This window comes from Crinia signifera, chromosome 6 (genome assembly GCF_055691185.1).
Source record: "Crinia signifera chromosome 6, ASM5569118v1, whole genome shotgun sequence".
In the NCBI taxonomy this organism is placed as follows: domain Eukaryota; kingdom Metazoa; phylum Chordata; class Amphibia; order Anura; family Myobatrachidae; genus Crinia; species Crinia signifera.
Genome location: NC_139222.1, coordinates 14,383,972 through 14,401,912, shown reverse-complemented (window position 1 = coordinate 14,401,912; position 17,941 = coordinate 14,383,972). Strand labels below are relative to the sequence as shown.

At 46.4% G+C, this 17,941-nt stretch overlaps 1 protein-coding gene across 5 annotated transcripts in view; it reads right to left on the bottom strand.

The window, feature by feature from the left end:
* Positions 1-17,941, bottom strand: part of LOC146010010 (uncharacterized) — a 101,783-nt gene that overhangs the window by 21,686 nt on the left and 62,156 nt on the right. Inside the window, exons 1-2 of one of the 5 annotated variants that reach the window (XM_083150774.1) lie at positions 13,057-13,328; positions 7,390-7,466 (exon numbers count right to left, since the gene is read on the bottom strand). The exons of 3 other annotated variants lie outside the window; for them this stretch is intronic. In XM_083150774.1, the coding sequence (XP_083006900.1) occupies positions 7,390-7,426 (37 nt within the window). In that variant the 5' untranslated portion in view covers positions 7,427-7,466; positions 13,057-13,328. Of the gene's footprint in view, positions 1-7,389; positions 7,675-13,056; positions 13,329-17,941 lie in introns of those variants that run through there. One more of the 5 variants, XM_083150773.1, reaches the window with a different exon arrangement.

The following is a 17,941-nucleotide window of genomic DNA, read 5'->3' as shown; positions in this document are numbered from 1 at the left end:
CAATGTTTATGCTCCAAATGTATATTCGAGCCCCTTCTTTCAATCACTGATAGCCCTGCTACACCCATACACCCACCTTCCCTTGATAGTAGGAGGAGATTTTAACCTGATTACGTCTAATGTGCTAGACAGACAGAAGAGGAAAGCTCTCCCATCACTGGGTATCCCAGCATTTCTTAGGAGACTCCAGATACTGCACTTATGGCGTAGCCTTCACCCCACAGGCAGAACCTATACCGGCTTATCAGCCGCCCACAACACATTTCTCTCTCTCTCTCATATATATATATATATATATATATATATAGCATAGATGGCAAAAAGGCGTCACTCGGAGACTGGATACAAATTCAAGGCTTTATTGTGTGGTGACCAACACCGGTGTTTCGAGCTAAACTGCTCGTCCTCAGGGTACAACTCACAGAATACAAATTACAGTGTTATATACCCTACAAAAATTCCCGCGCCCACCGATGCATGATTATACTTACCTGGATCAGGTGTGCCCTCAGCGTGTGAGGCGTGTAGACGGATCCCTCCCTGGCCGCTGCGTGCTTCCGGGTGACGTCATCTGCAAGCGTCACCTCTCCTGGAACGCACGTCGGCAACAGGAGTACACCCGGCTTCCGCGTCTTTGACACGCAGGAGCTCTCCCGTCCAGGTATAACCTTAAGAGCACAAAAAATGTGCAAACAATGTGTTAAAGATGCCTACACAATATGGCATAAATATAACAGTGTACAATATATGATTTTTACAATATTAAAAAAACGAAAAAAAATGTGTGTATAAAAAAGACAAACATGACGGACATATTAAAAAAGTAACCCATTATAGGTCAGAATACTTTATAATGATTTATGCAAAAAATTATAGTAATAGAGATCCCCTAAACGGGGAGTATTAAAATCACTATACTAACAAATTTATTACTTCATTAACCTGACCTATGCTTTAACAGAAGCCCAGAACTCAATGGGAGCAGTACTGTGCAGATTATTAAATTGATGCAGAAAAAGTTGTAGACATTTGCTAATAAGTACAATAGATTACAGGTATACAGACCGGGTTGTGCTAGAGAAATGGACGTTGAGACAACCATGAACCACCTTTACAAAAAGCTCTGTAACCCATGTTGTTCATTCAACCCCCTAGGCGCGATGGTATCCAACACGTGGATCCATCGTGCCTCAGCCTGAAGAAGTTTTTTTCCCCTATTCCCACCTCTATAATGAATAGGAATGTGATCAATTATTTTTGACCTCACACTCGCTACACTGTGGCCCAATTGCACACAGTGCCGAGCGAAAGGTTGATCACTATTACCAGAAGCAAGAGCTTGCCTAATAGCATGACGGTGATTAGCCATCCTGGTCTTAAACTGGCATTCTGTCTTGCCCACGTAGTAAAGACCACATGGACAAGACAGAACGTAGACCACGAATTTAGTAGAACACGTGACCGCAAATTTGATAGGAATATTGCGGCCCGTGTGCGGATGGCTAATAAATTTACCTGCCAATAAAGAACCACAGGTAGTACAACCCACACATTTATAACAGCCCGCCGGTCGGGTCAAAAAATGTGTGGGTGCAGATTTTTTAGTCAGTCCGCTCACATCCAATTTAACTACGAGATCGCTCAAATTCTTGCCCCGTTTATAAGATGGCATGATCTGCAATTTGTTAAGACCATGCAAATCCTTATCAGTTGTAATCAGGGACCAATGCTGTTTAACTTTTTTAGTGACCACCGGACTATCTGTAGCAAAGTCATTGACCCAGGGAATTTTAGATTTAATGAGATCGAACCTACTTGGAGGAATCAATGCTTCCTCTCTTGAAATGTCTAACACCCTCTTTTTAGCCTTCAAAAGGGTGTGACGTCTATAGCCCCTATCCTCAAATTTCTCTTGCATCAAATCTAACTGTCTACAGGTTTCAACGGGGTCACTAGTAATGCGGCGTACTCGTAGCATTTGGGAATAAGGTAACCCTTCCCGTAGGGGCAAGGGGTGACAGCTTTCATGACGTAAAATAGTGTTTCTGTCAGTTTCTTTAACAAAAATGGAGGTGGAGAGTCTACCACAATTAAACATAATCTTTACATCCAAAAAGTTGACAAAACTATCACTGATGGAAAAAGTGAACTTCACTGGACTATCTGAGTTATTATGGGACTCAGGAAAACATCTCTGTGAGAGATTCAGCCGAACCTTGCCAGAAAATCAACAAATCGTCGATATATCGAAGATAAAGTAATACTTTGTCTTTGTTGGGACCACAACACATTTCTCTCTCTCTCTCATATATATATATATATATATATATATATATATATATATATATATATATATATATATATATATATATAGATACAGAAGTACCAACACACTCGCCATTCCTAAGAATGGGGTGCAAACAGCACCCACTTACCAGGATGGGGTGCATTGGCCTGTGACCACACACTCTAGTAAATACAAACACAGGGGGCCCAGCACTCACTACAACAAACTAACTCACCTTAACATTCAAATAATCAATAAATAAATAATGGGGTTTTAGTTCATGAATTGATCAATGCATTTAAGCTTGCAGCCCATCGCCAAGGGACCCCATTTCACTGCAAGTCCTACACTAGCAACTGTTTTTCTTAGGAACCTGGCACCTGCCTACACATCATAGCTAAAATGAACATGTGTTTTTTTCTGGGTTAATGCTCAACTGCCATGTCCTTATGGCTTTTATAAGGTGAGACAATCCCAAACACAGCACCTGAATTAGTATTAAAGGGGCAGCTGTCACAGGTTTCAGGTAAATGAGCTTATCAAGGGTGCATGAGAAAGCTATGATCACAGTAACAGAGGTTAATTAAAAATCAACCCAAATATATAGATACAGAAGTACCAACACACTCGCCATTCCTAAGAATGGGGTGCAAACAGCACCCACTTACCAGGATGGGGTGCATTGGCCTGTGACCACACACTCTAGTAAATACAAACACAGGGGGCCCAGCACTCACTACAACAAACTAACTCACCTTAACATTCAAATAATCAATAAATAAATAATGGGGTTTTAGTTCATGAATTGATCAATGCATTTAAGCTTGCAGCCCATCGCCAAGGGACCCCATTTCACTGCAAGTCCTACACTAGCAACTGTTTTTCTTAGGAACCTGGCACCTGCTTACACATCATAGCTAAAATGAACATGTGTTTTTTTCTGGGTTAATGCTCAACTGCCAAGTAACATGGCTTTTATAAGGTGAGACAATCCCAAACACAGCACCTGAATTAGTATTAAAGGGGCAGCTGTCACAGGTTTCAGGTAAATGAGCTTATCAAGGGTGCATGAGAAAGCTATGATCACAGTAACAGAGGTTAATTAAAAATCAACCCAAATATATAGATACAGAAGTCCCAACACACTCGCCATTCCTAAGAATGGGGTGCAAACAGCACCCACTTACCAGGATGGGGTGCATTGGCCTGTGACCACACACTCTAGTAAATACAAACACAGGGGGCCCAGCACTCACTACAACAAACTAACTCACCTTAACATTCCAATAATCAATAAATAAATAATGGGGTTTTAGTTCATGAATTGATCAATGCATTTAAGCTTGCAGCCCATCGCCAAGGGACCCCATTTCACTGCAAGTCCTACACTAGCAACTGTTTTTCTTAGGAACCTGGCACCTGCCTACACATCATAGCTAAAATGAACATGTGTTTTTTTCTGGGTTAATGCTCAACTGCCATGTCCTTATGGCTTTTATAAGGTGAGACAATCCCAAACACAGCACCTGAATTAGTATTAAAGGGGCAGCTGCAAGCTTAAATGCATTGATCAATTCATGAACTAAAACCCCATTATTTATTTATTGATTATTTGAATGTTAAGGTGAGTTAGTTTGTTGTAGTGAGTGCTGGGCCCCCTGTGTTTGTATATATATATATATATATATATATATATATATATATATATATATATATCTGCCTGCCTCTCTCTCTCTGCCTGCCTCTCTCTCTCCGCCTGCCTCTCTCTCTCCGCCTGCCTCTCTCTCTCCGCCTGCCTCTCTCTCTGGGCCTTATTCTGTTCGGATCGGTGAAACGTGCATACGGTCCGTCACACAGTGCGTTTCCCGTACGCTCACGGTGAGCGTAAGTCTGCCCACAGAACAGCCGCACATGGACGGTCGCAGACACCGACAATGGGGAGTGGTGTACACGAGCGTACGCCACCGTGTACGGACGGATCTCCCTCTTAGCCACTGATACCTGGCGCAGATCAGAGCGTACGCCAAAGTGCACAGACGGATCTCATCCGTTTTCAAACCGACACCTTGCGTATATCTGAGCGTACGCCACAGTGCAAGTAGAAATTGAGTCCAAAAACATAATTGTTGCTCTTAGACGTGGTTTATGTGTCTTTTTCATAATAAAAAACTGGTATGTTTGTGTTACAGTGAAAAAGTTGACACATGTCGACTCCTGTGAATTGTGTCCTTCTTTTAAAAGTATAAAAAAAAACACTTACTGAATGGGTGTAGATGGTTATAAATAACTACCTTGACATATATAAGCAGGTCTTAGAATGAATCTTACCTAAAATTAAACCAACCTTTACATGTAGAGAAGTGTAGAAAGATAAGCTTCCAAAGTGTTTGAGGGCTGTGTGTGGCTTGCAGGTAGTGAAATAATGGTTGTGACTTAATAGGCTGCAGCATTGCTTATTACATCCAGGTGTATGTGTTTGAGTAATTAGCAGACCCAGGCGTCCGCTCTCATGCGGTATCTCTAGGGGTGGTCATGAGTACTCTTTGGCGTCCGCCTGTTTTTGTGCCAAAATGCACGGCACGTTCGCCGATCGAGGCGGTTGTGGCACCGTGCATTTTGTGTGCACACCCCCCGTGTACGCCCATGTTTACGCCCAGTTTTCCTCATTATTCCGGCCGCTCCCATAAAAACGCCCACATGCCGCCCACAATGACTGTCCATGAGCGGTGTGAGGTCGCCGCACATGCGCATTGTGAAAGCTACGCATGCGCAGATTTAAAAAAAAAACCCCGATCCGACCGCGTATCCCACCGCACCAACCAGAATAACCCTCTCTATCTCTGCCTGCCTCTCTCTCTCTCTCTCTCTGCCTGCCTCTCTCTCTCTGCCTGCCTCTCTCTCACTGCCTGCCTGCCTCTCTCTCACTGCCTGCCTGCCTCTCTCTCACTGCCTGCCTGCCTCTCTCTCTCTCTCTCTCTGCCTGCCTCTCTCTCTCTGCCTGCCTCTCTCTCTGCCTGCCTGCCTCTCTCTCTCTCTCTGCCTGCCTCTCTCTCTGCCTGCCTGCCTCTCTCTCTCTCTCTGCCTGCCTCTCTCTCTGCCTGCCTGCCTCTCTCTCACTGCCTGCCTGCCTCTCTATCTCTGCCTGCCTCTCTATCTCTGCCTGCCTCTCTATCTCTGCCTGCCTCTCTCTCTCTGCCTGCCTCTCTCTCTCTGCCTGCCTCTCTCTCTGCCTGCCTGCCTCTCTCTCACTGCCTGCCTGCCTCTCTCTCTCTCTGCCTGCCTCTCTCTCTCTGCCTGCCTCTCTCTCTCTGCCTGCCTCTCTATCTCTGCCTGCCTCTCTCTCTCTGCCTGCCTCTCTCTCTCTGCCTGCCTCTCTCTCTCTGCCTGCCTCTCTCTCTCTGCCTGCCTCTCTCTCTCTGCCTGCCTCTCTATCTCTGCCTGCCTCTCTATCTCTGCCTGCCTCTCTATCTCTGCCTGCCTCTCTATCTCTGCCTGCCTCTTTATCTCTGCCTGCCTGCCTCTCTCTGCCTGCCTGCCTCTCTCTCCCTCTGCCTGCCTCTCTCTCTCTCTCTGCCTGCCTCTCTCTCTCTCTGCCTGCCTGCCTCTCTCTCTCTGTCTCTCTGCCTCTCTCTCTGCCTCTCTCTCTCTCTGCCTGCCTCTCTCTATCTCTGCCTGCCTCTCTCTCTCTCTGCCTACATCTATCTCTGTCTGTCTGTGAAGGACGCTGCTAAGATATGTCATCTTGAAGTGCACAGTGGCACTTAGGAATTTATGTATACAGCAACAGTGCTATTTAAACTCACCTGTGCCAGGTATGGGTCATGGCACCAAGTGCAGTCAGGTACCATGTGCCTGGGGTTCTAAGCCGTCAGCATAGTCATGGCACCATGTGCACTGGGGCTCAGTGCTCAGGACATGGGTCACTCTGGACTTAAAAGGGTGGAGTAGCAAAGCGCTGTTAAGTATCGCTAGCAGGCGGCGGGGGGTCAGCGGCAACAGCATAATTTGAAGGAAAAAAAACAGTTTAAAACACTGAGTGGCCTCTGATTGGTTGAGCCACTACTTCACAGCGCTGCGCTACGCTACTTCACCACCCGCTCGAAGGAAAGGCGCAAAATTTCAGTTTACATGGGGGGGGGCGCCAGACACCCTAGCACCTGCCCTGTCTCGGTCCGATTTAGGCCTGCTTGCTAGGCTGCGTATATATTACCTGCCTTGCAAGCAAGTCAACGCTGCTTCGCTGAACGTACCCCCCCCCCCCCCCCCCACACACACACACATCAGCCGGATCCCCTCGGTATGGTGTGAGAGACTGTGTCATGTGATGTGAGGGGATGTGTCATGTGATGTGAGTTGATGTGTCATGTGATGTGAGGGGATGTGTCATGTGATGTGAGTGGAGGTGTCATGTGATGTGAGTGGAGGTGTCATGTGATGTGAGGGGAGGTGTCATGTGATGTAAGGGGAGGTGTCATGTGATGTGAGGGGAGGTGTCATGTGATGTGAGGGGAGGTGTCATGTGATGGGATGTGTCATGTGATGGGATGTGTCATGTGATGGGATGTGTCATGTGATGGGATGTGTCATGTGATGTGAGGGGAGGTGTCATGTGATGTGAGGGGAGGTGTCATGTGACGTCAGCCGCCCGCCCAGAACAGGCAGGGGCACGCCTGCATTCCGACAGGTTCGTCCAATGTTTCTATGGGCACACCCATAAAACACCAGGTGATGCCCACCCCAGAACAATCAGGCAGCGAGCCCCCTGGTGAATGAAATATTATGCAGAAGGCGTTTGCTGCGGGGGCATGGACATGGGTATTATCGCGCATGCGCAGTCTCCCACATCGGAACGGGGAGAAATATAATCGGCCCCTCTGTACACACCTAACAATGTATCTATACACATAATGATATCTCCTAGATAGACTAAGACGGGAGTTGTGTTGTCGCCCATAGCAACCAAACAGAATCTATCTATTTTCTTCTAGAAGGTGCTACATAAAGAATAATTAGCATCTGCTTGGTTGCTCTTGGCAACATCCCATCTACAATAGACCTCCCATCAGTAAATGTACCCGTATGATAGGACCGAGGCCTCTTACCCTGTGATGTGCGGCGACGCTGATTCCTCGTCACCATGTTCTGCTCCAGATCCGTCTGTGCTTCTGTATACAGTCACCTGCAAGGAGAGACAGGGAGCCAAGGAAGTTCTGGGCCTTATAATAGTCCAATGGCCGAAAGGCCTGTTCCAACGATCAGTTACTCATACACAGTTGCCTACTTTAAATTTCACCCCTCTGGGAGAAGCTGGTCAGGCAACACGCCAGAGGGGCGGGAGCAAGGCTGACATCACTTGGCCCCGCCCCAATGCCGGAAAACGCTGTGATTCGCGGGCCCTGGAGAGGGGGCGGGGCTTGAATGACGTGTAATGCTGGTATCGCGTTATTTTAGCCCCACCCCCTCTCCGCGGACCCGTGATTTGCAGTAATTAAACCAGCGGGCAAGGGGGGAGCAGGGAGCTATGACCAGAAAGCGGGAGACTTGCCCACCTTCCCGGAGGCGGACCCAATTTTCGGGGAGGCTCCAAGCCATTCCGGGAGGGTAGGCAACCCTGCAGTTACTATAGGTCATCTCCCAGACGTTTGCAATGAATCCCCTTCAGCAGAGATGAATGTGATGTTATCTGATCATCTTGCACTGATACCAGTTCCTAGAAGTCTAGACAAGGGGAATATGCAAAGATCCAAATCCATCCATTGGTTGTCAGGGATCATTCCGTAATCGTTTCAATTGTGAATTCGCACAAAAGATGTCAGCTCTGAATCAGGCCCATGGTGTGGTGCTTAGTACTCCTTACTGATGGATCCCCTATGGAGTATATGGTCATTGTACATTTGCTAAAGTTGTGCTTACCACCTATTACACTGACTTTTCAGGCCGGGGCCCGATTCAGTGCTGATTGACCAGGTCCGAGTACCGACGCTGGGCGATGATTGGGCTACTGTGCATGCGTGTTAGCTACAATCCGCATGCACGAGGCGCAGGTGCGAATGGCTTCAGCAAATATTTTCATTTGCAAGCCAACCGCAATTTGAGTGGCAGGGAGTGGGCGAAGGGGTGTGGTTCCCTGATGTTTTATAAGTGTATCCGCAGAAATGGGGGGGGGGAGGGTGGAGACAGAGCTGCTGGAGGCCATAGTGGGGGAACATGGGAAGCCGGGAGGATGGAGCTGCGGGGCATGGAATGCGGGAATCGGTGAGGGAATGAGCTTCCAGAAGCTGGACCCTCTGCCCGGGAACAGACAGATGAGGCATTATTTAGGTAAAGTAGCTATATAATAGTCTTGGTAGCGATGTGACATCTTATGAATTTCACCTCATGTCACCTAGCCCGCATTACACTGTTACATCATAGTTACCTCCCCTCCTGCATTCTGCAGGGGAATCGGTACATCTGTTAGACCAGACTTAGGTCGACTGTCATAAGGTCGAACCCGGAAGGTCGACTGGCCCCAAGGTCGACAGGGTTAAAGGACGACATGGCTCAAGGTCAACATGACCAAGGTCGACATGGTTTTAGGTCGACAGTCATTAGGTCGACGTGAGTTTTTCACTGTTTTTTGACCCGAATGTCGACACAGTCGACATGGACACAGTTGGAGTTGAACCGCAGCCCCTCGCTTCGCTCGTGATGCTTCGGATACGGTGCCTCGCTACGCTCGGCACACTTTTTTTATTCTCCCACCACGCCCTAGTGGATGGTAGGGCATGAAATACCGCCTGTCGGCACATGTCGGCTCAAAAAACAGTGAAAAACTCATGTCGACCTAATGACTGTCGAACTAAAACCATGTCGACCATGGCCCATGTCGACCTTAAGTCATGTCGACCTTGAGCCATGTCGACCTTGGGGCCAGTCGACCTTCTGGGGTCGACCTAATGACAGTCCACCTAAGTCTGATCTGACAGATGACCGTTTCCCTCTGCAGAAGACTCCCTGACATAGCAGCAATCTCCCTCTCTCCCTCATTAGTCTAGCAATCTCCCTCATGTCACCTAGCCCACATCACACTGTTACATCATAGTTGACTCCCCTCCTGCATTCTGCAGGACACTCCTTGACTTAGCAGCAATCTCCCTCTCTCCCTCATTAGTCTAGCAATCTCCCTCGTCACCTAGCACACATTACACTGTTACACCATAGTTACCTCCCCTCCTGCATTTTGCAGGAGACTCCCTGACATAGCAGCAATCTCCCTCATTAGTCTAGCAATCTCCCCCATGTCACCTAGCCCACATTACACTGTTACACCATAGTTACCTCCCATCCTGCATTCTGCAGGAGACTCCCTGACATAGCAGCAATCTCCCTCTCTCCCTCATTAGTCTAGCAATCTCCCCCATGTCACCTAGCCCACATTACACTGTTACATCATAGTTACCTCCCCTCCTGCCTTCTACAGGACAGTCCCTGACATAGCAGCAATATCCCTCTCTCCCTCATTAGTCTAGCTATCTCCCTCATGTCACCTAGCCCACATTACACTGTTAAATTTTTTTGGGGAAAAAAAAGGAACGAGAGATAGATACATTTACATTGAATCATCAGCAGCATTTCCCAGCACTTTAGCAAGTATAGTAGCTCTTACTAACTGCTTTGAGGCTCATCTACATTTGGATATAAGTCATTTTAAAAGAATCCTCTTAGATATAGCAATACACACCCACGCTTCTAGGGGCCACGTTCACAATCTCTTTTCACAATCTCTCCATATATGGAACTAGACACGCCCTTTGGGTGGAGCATGACACGCCCCCTTAATGGGGCGCTGTGCAAAATTCTACTATCAACTATAATCTCCCTGAAACTAGTTTTCAAAAGTAGGCAAGTATGCATATAATACCTGGTGTCCTAGGTGAGCCATATACTATATATGTAAGCTGCACAGTACTACTTCTCTTACTATGGCCTGTCCCAGTCATGTATTATATATGTAATCTGCACAGTACTACTTCTCTTACTATGGCCTGTCCCAGTCATGTATTATATATGTAATCTGCACAGCACTACTTCTCTTGCTGTGACCTGTCCCAGTCATGTATTATATATGTAATCTGCACAGTACTACTTCTCTTACTATGGCCTGTCCCAGTCATGTATTATATATGTAATCTGCACAGTACTACTTCTCTTGCTGTGACCTGTCCCAATCGTGTATTACATATGTAAGATGCACAGTACTACTTCTCTTTTGTTGTGTCCTGTCCCAGTCATGTATTATATATGTAAGCTGCACAGTACTACTTCTCTTGCTGTGACCTGTCCCAGTCATGTATTATATATGTAATCTGCACAGTACTACTTCTCTTACTATGGCCTGTCCCAGTCATGTATTATATATATAAGCTACACAGTACTACTTCTCTTGCTGTGACCTGTCCCAATCGTGTATTACATATGTAAGATGCACAGTACTACTTCTCTTTTGTTGTGTCCTGTCCCAGTCATGTATTATATATGTAAGCTGCACAGTACTACTTCTCTTGCTGTGACCTGTCCCAGTCATGTATTATATATATAAGCTGCACAGTACTACTTCCCTTGCTGTGACTTGTCCCAGTCATGTATTATATATATAAGCTGCACAGTACTACTTCCCTTGCTGTGTCCTGTCCCAGTCATGTATTATATATATAAGCTGCACAGTACTACTTATCTTGCTGTGTCCTGTCCCAGTCTTGTATTATATATGTAAGCTGCACAGTACTACTTCTCTTGCTGTGTCCTGTCCCAGTCATGTATTATATATATATAAGCTGCACAGTACTACTTCCCTTGCTGAGACCTGTCCCAGTCATGTATTATATATATAAGCTGCACAGTACTACTTCTCTTGCTGTGTCCTGTCCCAGTCATGTATTATATATGTAAGCTGCACAGTACTACTTCTCTTGCTGTGTCCTGGCCCAGTCATGTATTATATATGTAAGCTGCACAGTACTACTTCCCTTGCTGTGTCCTGTCCCAGTCATGTATTATATATATAAGCTGCACAGTACTACTTCCCTTGCTGAGACCTGTCCCAGTCATGTATTATATATATAAGCTGCACAGTACTACTTATCTTGCTGTGTCCTGTCCCAGTCATGTATTATATATGTAAGCTGCACAGTACTACTTCCCTTGCTGTGTCCTGTCCCAGTCATGTATTATATATATAAGCTGCACAGTACTACTTCCCTTGCTGAGACCTGTCCCAGTCATGTATTATATATATAAGCTGCACAGTACTACTTATCTTGCTGTGTCCTGTCCCAGTCATGTATTATATATGTAAGCTGCACAGTACTACTTCCCTTGCTGTGTCCTGTCCCAGTCATGTATTATATATGTAAGCTGCACAGTACTACTTATCTTGCTGTGTCCTGTCCCAGTCATGTATTATATATGTAAGCTGCACAGTACTACTTCCCTTGCTGTGTCCTGTCCCAGTCATGTATTATATATGTAAGCTGCACAGTACTACTTATCTTGCTGTGTCCTGTCCCAGTCATGTATTATATATGTAAGCTGCACAGTACTACTTCTCTTGCTGTGTCCTGTCCCAGTCATGTATTATATATGTAAGCTGCACAGTACTACTTCTCTTGCTGTGTCCTGGCCCAGTCATGTATTATATATGTAAGCTGCACAGTACTACTTCCCTTGCTGTGTCCTGTCCCAGTCATGTATTATATATATAAACTGCACAGTACTACTTCTCTTGCTGTGTCCTGTCCCAGTCATGTATTATATATGTAAGCTGCACAGTACTACTTCCCTTGCTGTGTCCTGTCCCAGTCATGTATTATATATATAAGCTGCACAGTACTACTTCCCTTGCTGAGACCTGTCCCAGTCATGTATTATATATATAAGCTGCACAGTACTACTTATCTTGCTGTGTCCTGTCCCAGTCATGTATTATATATGTAAGCTGCACAGTACTACTTATCTTGCTGTGTCCTGTCCCAGTCATGTATTATATATATAAGCTGCACAGTACTACTTCCCTTGCTGAGACCTGTCCCAGTCATGTATTATATATGTAAGCTGCACAGTACTACTTATCTTGCTGTGTCCTGTCCCAGTCATGTATTATATATGTAAGCTGCACAGTACTACTTCCCTTGCTGTGTCCTGTCCCAGTCATGTATTATATATGTAAGCTGCACAGTACTACTTATCTTGCTGTGTCCTGTCCCAGTCATGTATTATATATGTAAGCTGCACAGTACTACTTCCCTTTCTGCGCCCTGTCCCAGTCATGTATTATATATGTAAGCTGCACAGTACCACTTTGCCTCTCGCCCAGTCCTCTCACACACACATTATTGCTCAGCCCCCACACGGTATAAGATGCTGGTATTGGGGCAGATGTTACAGCATGTGAGCAGGCCGGTGTTGCCCCTGTAAAACCCCCAGATGCTATGACACACGCCCCATAGAGATCATATTGCAGTCTGACGCACGGGGTTAATTGTCCAGCAAAGGAATTCAGGGGGAGATGTATGAAGCAGCGATAAGGGAGCTCTCAGGCCCATGGCCACCAATCAGCACTGAGGTAACATCTAATATTTGCATAATACCGTATACAATTATACAGAGCAGCTGATTGGTTGACATGGGCCACTTCTCCCTTATCACTGCTTCATATTCATACATCTCCCCCATAGTCAGATACGGAGTTAGCTTGCAAACAGGACAAAAGTAATTGTCAGGATAGTTACCTCGCGTTCCATGCAATAATGAGGCAGCAGCAGCAGCAGAGGCTCCCAGCGGGCACAGCAGCAGCAGCAGAGGCTCCCAGCAGGCACAGCAGCAGCTTGTGTGCAATGTGTTATCCAGCCAGTCCAGTATAACACAGTCTATGCACCTCCTGGTCTGTCATGTGACTCTGCCAGCCAGACTGCAGGGAGGGTCCTCCTTGTTGGGAGATGTATTGTTATCCCTCCTTTACCTGATAGACCTCAATGTGATGACTCCTTAGAATTCCGTGAGAGTAAACCCTGTAGAATATTGATCACAAAGGAAGACCAAGTATGCAAGGTTTAACTCTGTTTAATTGAGACTTGTACAACATATTTATAACAATACATAGGATGTAGGCTCGACAAGCTGATAGGCTGACATTTAGGTACAGAGGTGGGGAAAGTACAGTGTCTAGGGAGGGGTGAGTACAAGTTACCATATAGGGACATTGTGTAGCATACAGCAGTTTCGGACAGTTATCTCGAAGTGCATAACACAGAGTTCAAAGGAACAAGTTGGGGAAGTAGCATCACGTGATATGCAGGAAAGGAAACTTACAGAATGTACAAGAGAAACGAAACTCAGAAGTACATTAAGACAAGATGGCTGATTAACCCTTCAGTCCTCACTGTACAGGGATACAGAGCTCAGTGACTCAGCCCCATCTGCTGCTGCTGTAGGGGAGATAAGAGCCCGGTACATCCTCCAATCATACTCCAGGGGGCGTGGCTTAACCAGATTCTTAAGGTGGCCATACACACGCAGATTTATCTTCAGATCTGGTTGGAACAAAAAACATGGTGATGGATGAGTGACAGTTTGTCAGTTTTCCAGCATTTCCAAGCAAATGGTCAACTGTCACTCATCTATAACCATGTTTTTGTTCCAACCAGCCAGATCTGAAGATAAATCTTACTAGTGTATGGGCACCTTTACTGTGCTCAGCATACTGTGATATTCTCCCTTTACGCCAGGGGTGGGGAACCTCCGGCCCGCTGGCCGGATACGGCCCCCGCAGCCAGTTTTCCCCGCCCGCCTACCCGCATACCTGCCTGCAATACATGTTGGAGGCGATGCGCCAGCCTGCCCTCACCACCGGGATAAGGGGGAAATCTCTAAAGGTGATGCGCCCAGTGCCCGCCAATCACTGCGGGCTGTGGAGGTGATGCGCCCGGCGCCCACCAATCAATGCAGGCTGTGGAGGTGACGCTCCCGCCAATCACTGCGGGCTGTGGAGGTGACGCGCCCGGCGCCCACCAATCACTGCAGGCTGTGGAGGTGATGCTCCCACCAATCACTGCAGGCGGTAGGAACTAGGAAGATCTCGCAAGTGTTGTGATGGGCCCACCAATGCACGGTAGAGACTAGTTCCCATGCAGTATTGGTTACAGGAAGTGACGTTCAGTGAGGGCGGAAGTTGTTAGATGCCCTCACAACGTTTTTTAATTTATGTGTAATTCATGTAGGTGTCGGTTATTTTGTTTTATTTTTGCAGCATTGTACGCTCGCACGCTTCAGGCACGGTGGCTCGCTTCGCTCGCCACAGATTTATATTCCCCCTCCAGGTATACTTGGACCCAGGGTATGATGGGAAAATTACCAAAACTGCATGGGATCTAGACACTACCCACCATTTGCACTGCATGGACGAGAGCATTGGGAGAGGTGTCCAGCAGCCGCCATCACGCTGTGCAGCCGGAGCTAATGCCTGTTAAGAAGGTAAATGGTGGACGGCATTAAGGGCCACCTCCTTTCCCTGCTGCTCCCGGCTCATCGCTGTCCCTGGCTGCCGCTTCTCTCACCCAACCACCCAGTGACTGGCTGCCTCACTCATGCCGACCTCCCTTCCCCAGTTCTGCATAATCACATAACCCTGTTTGGGGGTGGCACCCCTCCCCCCTTCCTCCACACTGTCACTTTTAATGAATAAATGACAACCCCCTAGATCTATCTGTCATCCATATCACCCTCACATTGCTGGGCATTAATCAGCCCGCCCTGTGGTGTCTCTGCAGTGGTGGGCAGAACTGTTATGTGAATATCCACATGTATATACTGTTACCTGGGTGTATAATGGCCACATGTATATGCCGCTGCCCATGTGTATAATGCCCACGTGTATATGCTGCTGCCCATGTGTATAATGCCCACACGTATATACCGCTGCCCATGTGTATAATGCCCACATGTATATGCCGGTGCCCTGTGTATAATGCCCACATGTATATGCCGGTGCCCGTGTGTATAATGCCCACATGTATATGCCGGTGCCCGTGTGTATAATGCCCACATGTATATGCCTCTGCCCTGTGTATAATGCCCACATGTATATGCCGCTGTCCTGTGTATAATGCCCACATGTATATGCCGCTGCCCTGTGTATAATGCCCACATGTATATACCCCAATACCTGTAATATAATACAGCATTGATGGTAATTATTAAATGCGGCAAAGTGTATTTAACTGGTGTTCACAGAAAGGACCTTGCAGCGTACACACTGTAAGATCGCTCACACAACAACCCCCCGACGGTGTACCCGCAATTATAATAAGGGATCTGTAACCAGACAGACCACCTACAACCATTTGCGACGAGAATATACGCATGTATACCAAAATGTGTGGGGCGAATTACTAACACAGTAGCAGAAATAGCGTACACACCATGGAAAATGTTTAAAGTGTGGTAAAAACCAATAAGACACGTTGCTCTGATTGTATACACACTGTCAGACTGCCCATACAACCCTTACTTGAATACTGCTAAAACAACCTTGTGACTCCCGCAAATATCATGGACATAACGCACATAATGCGGTTCTATACCTAAGTTGGAGAAGAAAAAATTGTAATCAAATAGAGGGACCTGGTAGCGTACACACCATCAGATTTCCCATACAATTTGTTTCAAACAAACTTGCCCCCTCCACTTTACCTACCCTCCAATTATACGTCAGTCTGTCCAACCCTTATTATTTTTTATTCAAGCTCACACTATATCTTATTGGCGCTTACCAACGCATATTTGCGCACAATCATGCACAGGTAAAACTGCTCATATCCAGCGCATCAATATAAGCACAAATTTTATTGTGTAATATACGGAGATTACACTCTGTCAGAATTAATAATTGCTGGATAAGGATACCCACTTCCCTTGAATAAACGTATTACAACCACGGATGCACTAATTCTACGGTGCATCAAAGCATACCTGTGCACAAACCAGAGCTACCTACCAAAAGGGGACAATAGTGACAACCAGGATTGAAGCATAATACACGACTTGCACAAATTTGTTTGTGCACCCATAACCAATCCCTGACGTATTAGGAGTTACCGCATACAAAGAACTATTATTTGTCCATACATAAGACCAGCGTATCTAACGCTCTGACTACAATTTGTGTGTATAACACGCACAATTGCGGAGCCAAGTGACATATAGACTAATAGAAAGTCTTGCATACACCGATAGAGCCGTGGTAACATAGAGGAGCCAACCACAGCATAGTGGTTGGCCACCCACACGACTCTTTCCAGTAGGGGTAAGGGGACATATACCAAGTACCACACAATATATCTACCACAAATTATTCCTCCAGGAGGACACCTACGATCAATTTAGATCGCACACAGAGCACACACATGCAGCGCGTGCATAATTTTAATTAATTGTTCATTGTATTTTGTGTATGTCTTGTATGTAGCATATATTTCACCTTGGCGGTTTCCTTTTTATTTTTGACATTAATAAAAGTTAATTTTTAATACAACTAAAAATTCTTCAGTGCGCCAGCAAAAGAGACAGTCCTTTTCCTTTTTTTGCTACTGTACCACATGTATATGCCGCTGCCCTGTGTATAATGCCCACATGTATATGCCGCTGCCCATGTGTATAATGCCCAAATGTATATGCCGCTGCCCATGTGTATAATGCCCACATGTATATGCTGCTGCCCATGTGTATAATGCCCACATGTATATGCCGCTGCCCTGTGTATAATGCCCACATGTATATGCCGCTGCCCTGTGTATAATGCCCACATGTATATGCCGCTGCCCTGTGTATAATGCCCACATGTATATGCCGCTGCCCTGTGTATAATGCCCACATGTATATGCCGCTGCCCTGTGTATAATGCCCACATGTATATGCTGCTGCCCATGTGTATAATGCCCACATGTATATGCCGCTGCCCTGTGTATAATGCCCACATGTATATGCCGCTGCCCATGTGTATAATGCCCGCATGTATATGCCGCTGCCCATGTGTATGCTGCCCATGTGTATAATGCCCGCATGTATATGCTGCTGCCCATGTGTATAATGCCCACATGTATATGCCGCTGCCCTGTGTATAATGCCCACATGTATATGCCGCTGCCCATGTGTATAATGCCCACATGTATATGCCGCTGCCCTGTGTATAATGCCCACATGTATATGCCGCTGCCCTGTGTATATTGCCCACATGTATATGCCGCTGCCCTGTGTATAATGCCCACATGTATATGCCGCTGCCCTGTGTATAATGCCCACATGTATATGCCGCTGCCCTGTGTATAATGCCCACATGTATATGCCGCTGCCCTGTGTATAATGCCCACATGTATATGCCGCTGCCCATGTGTATAATGCCCGCATGTATATGCCGCTGCCCATGTGTATGCTGCCCATGTGTATAATGGCCGCATGTATATGCTGCTGCCCATGTGTATAATGCCCACATGTATATGCCGCTGCCCTGTGTATAATGCCCACATGTATATGCTGCTGCCCATGTGTATAATGCCCACATGTATATGCCGCTGCCCTGTGTATAATGCCCACATGTATATGCCACTGCCTGTGTGTATA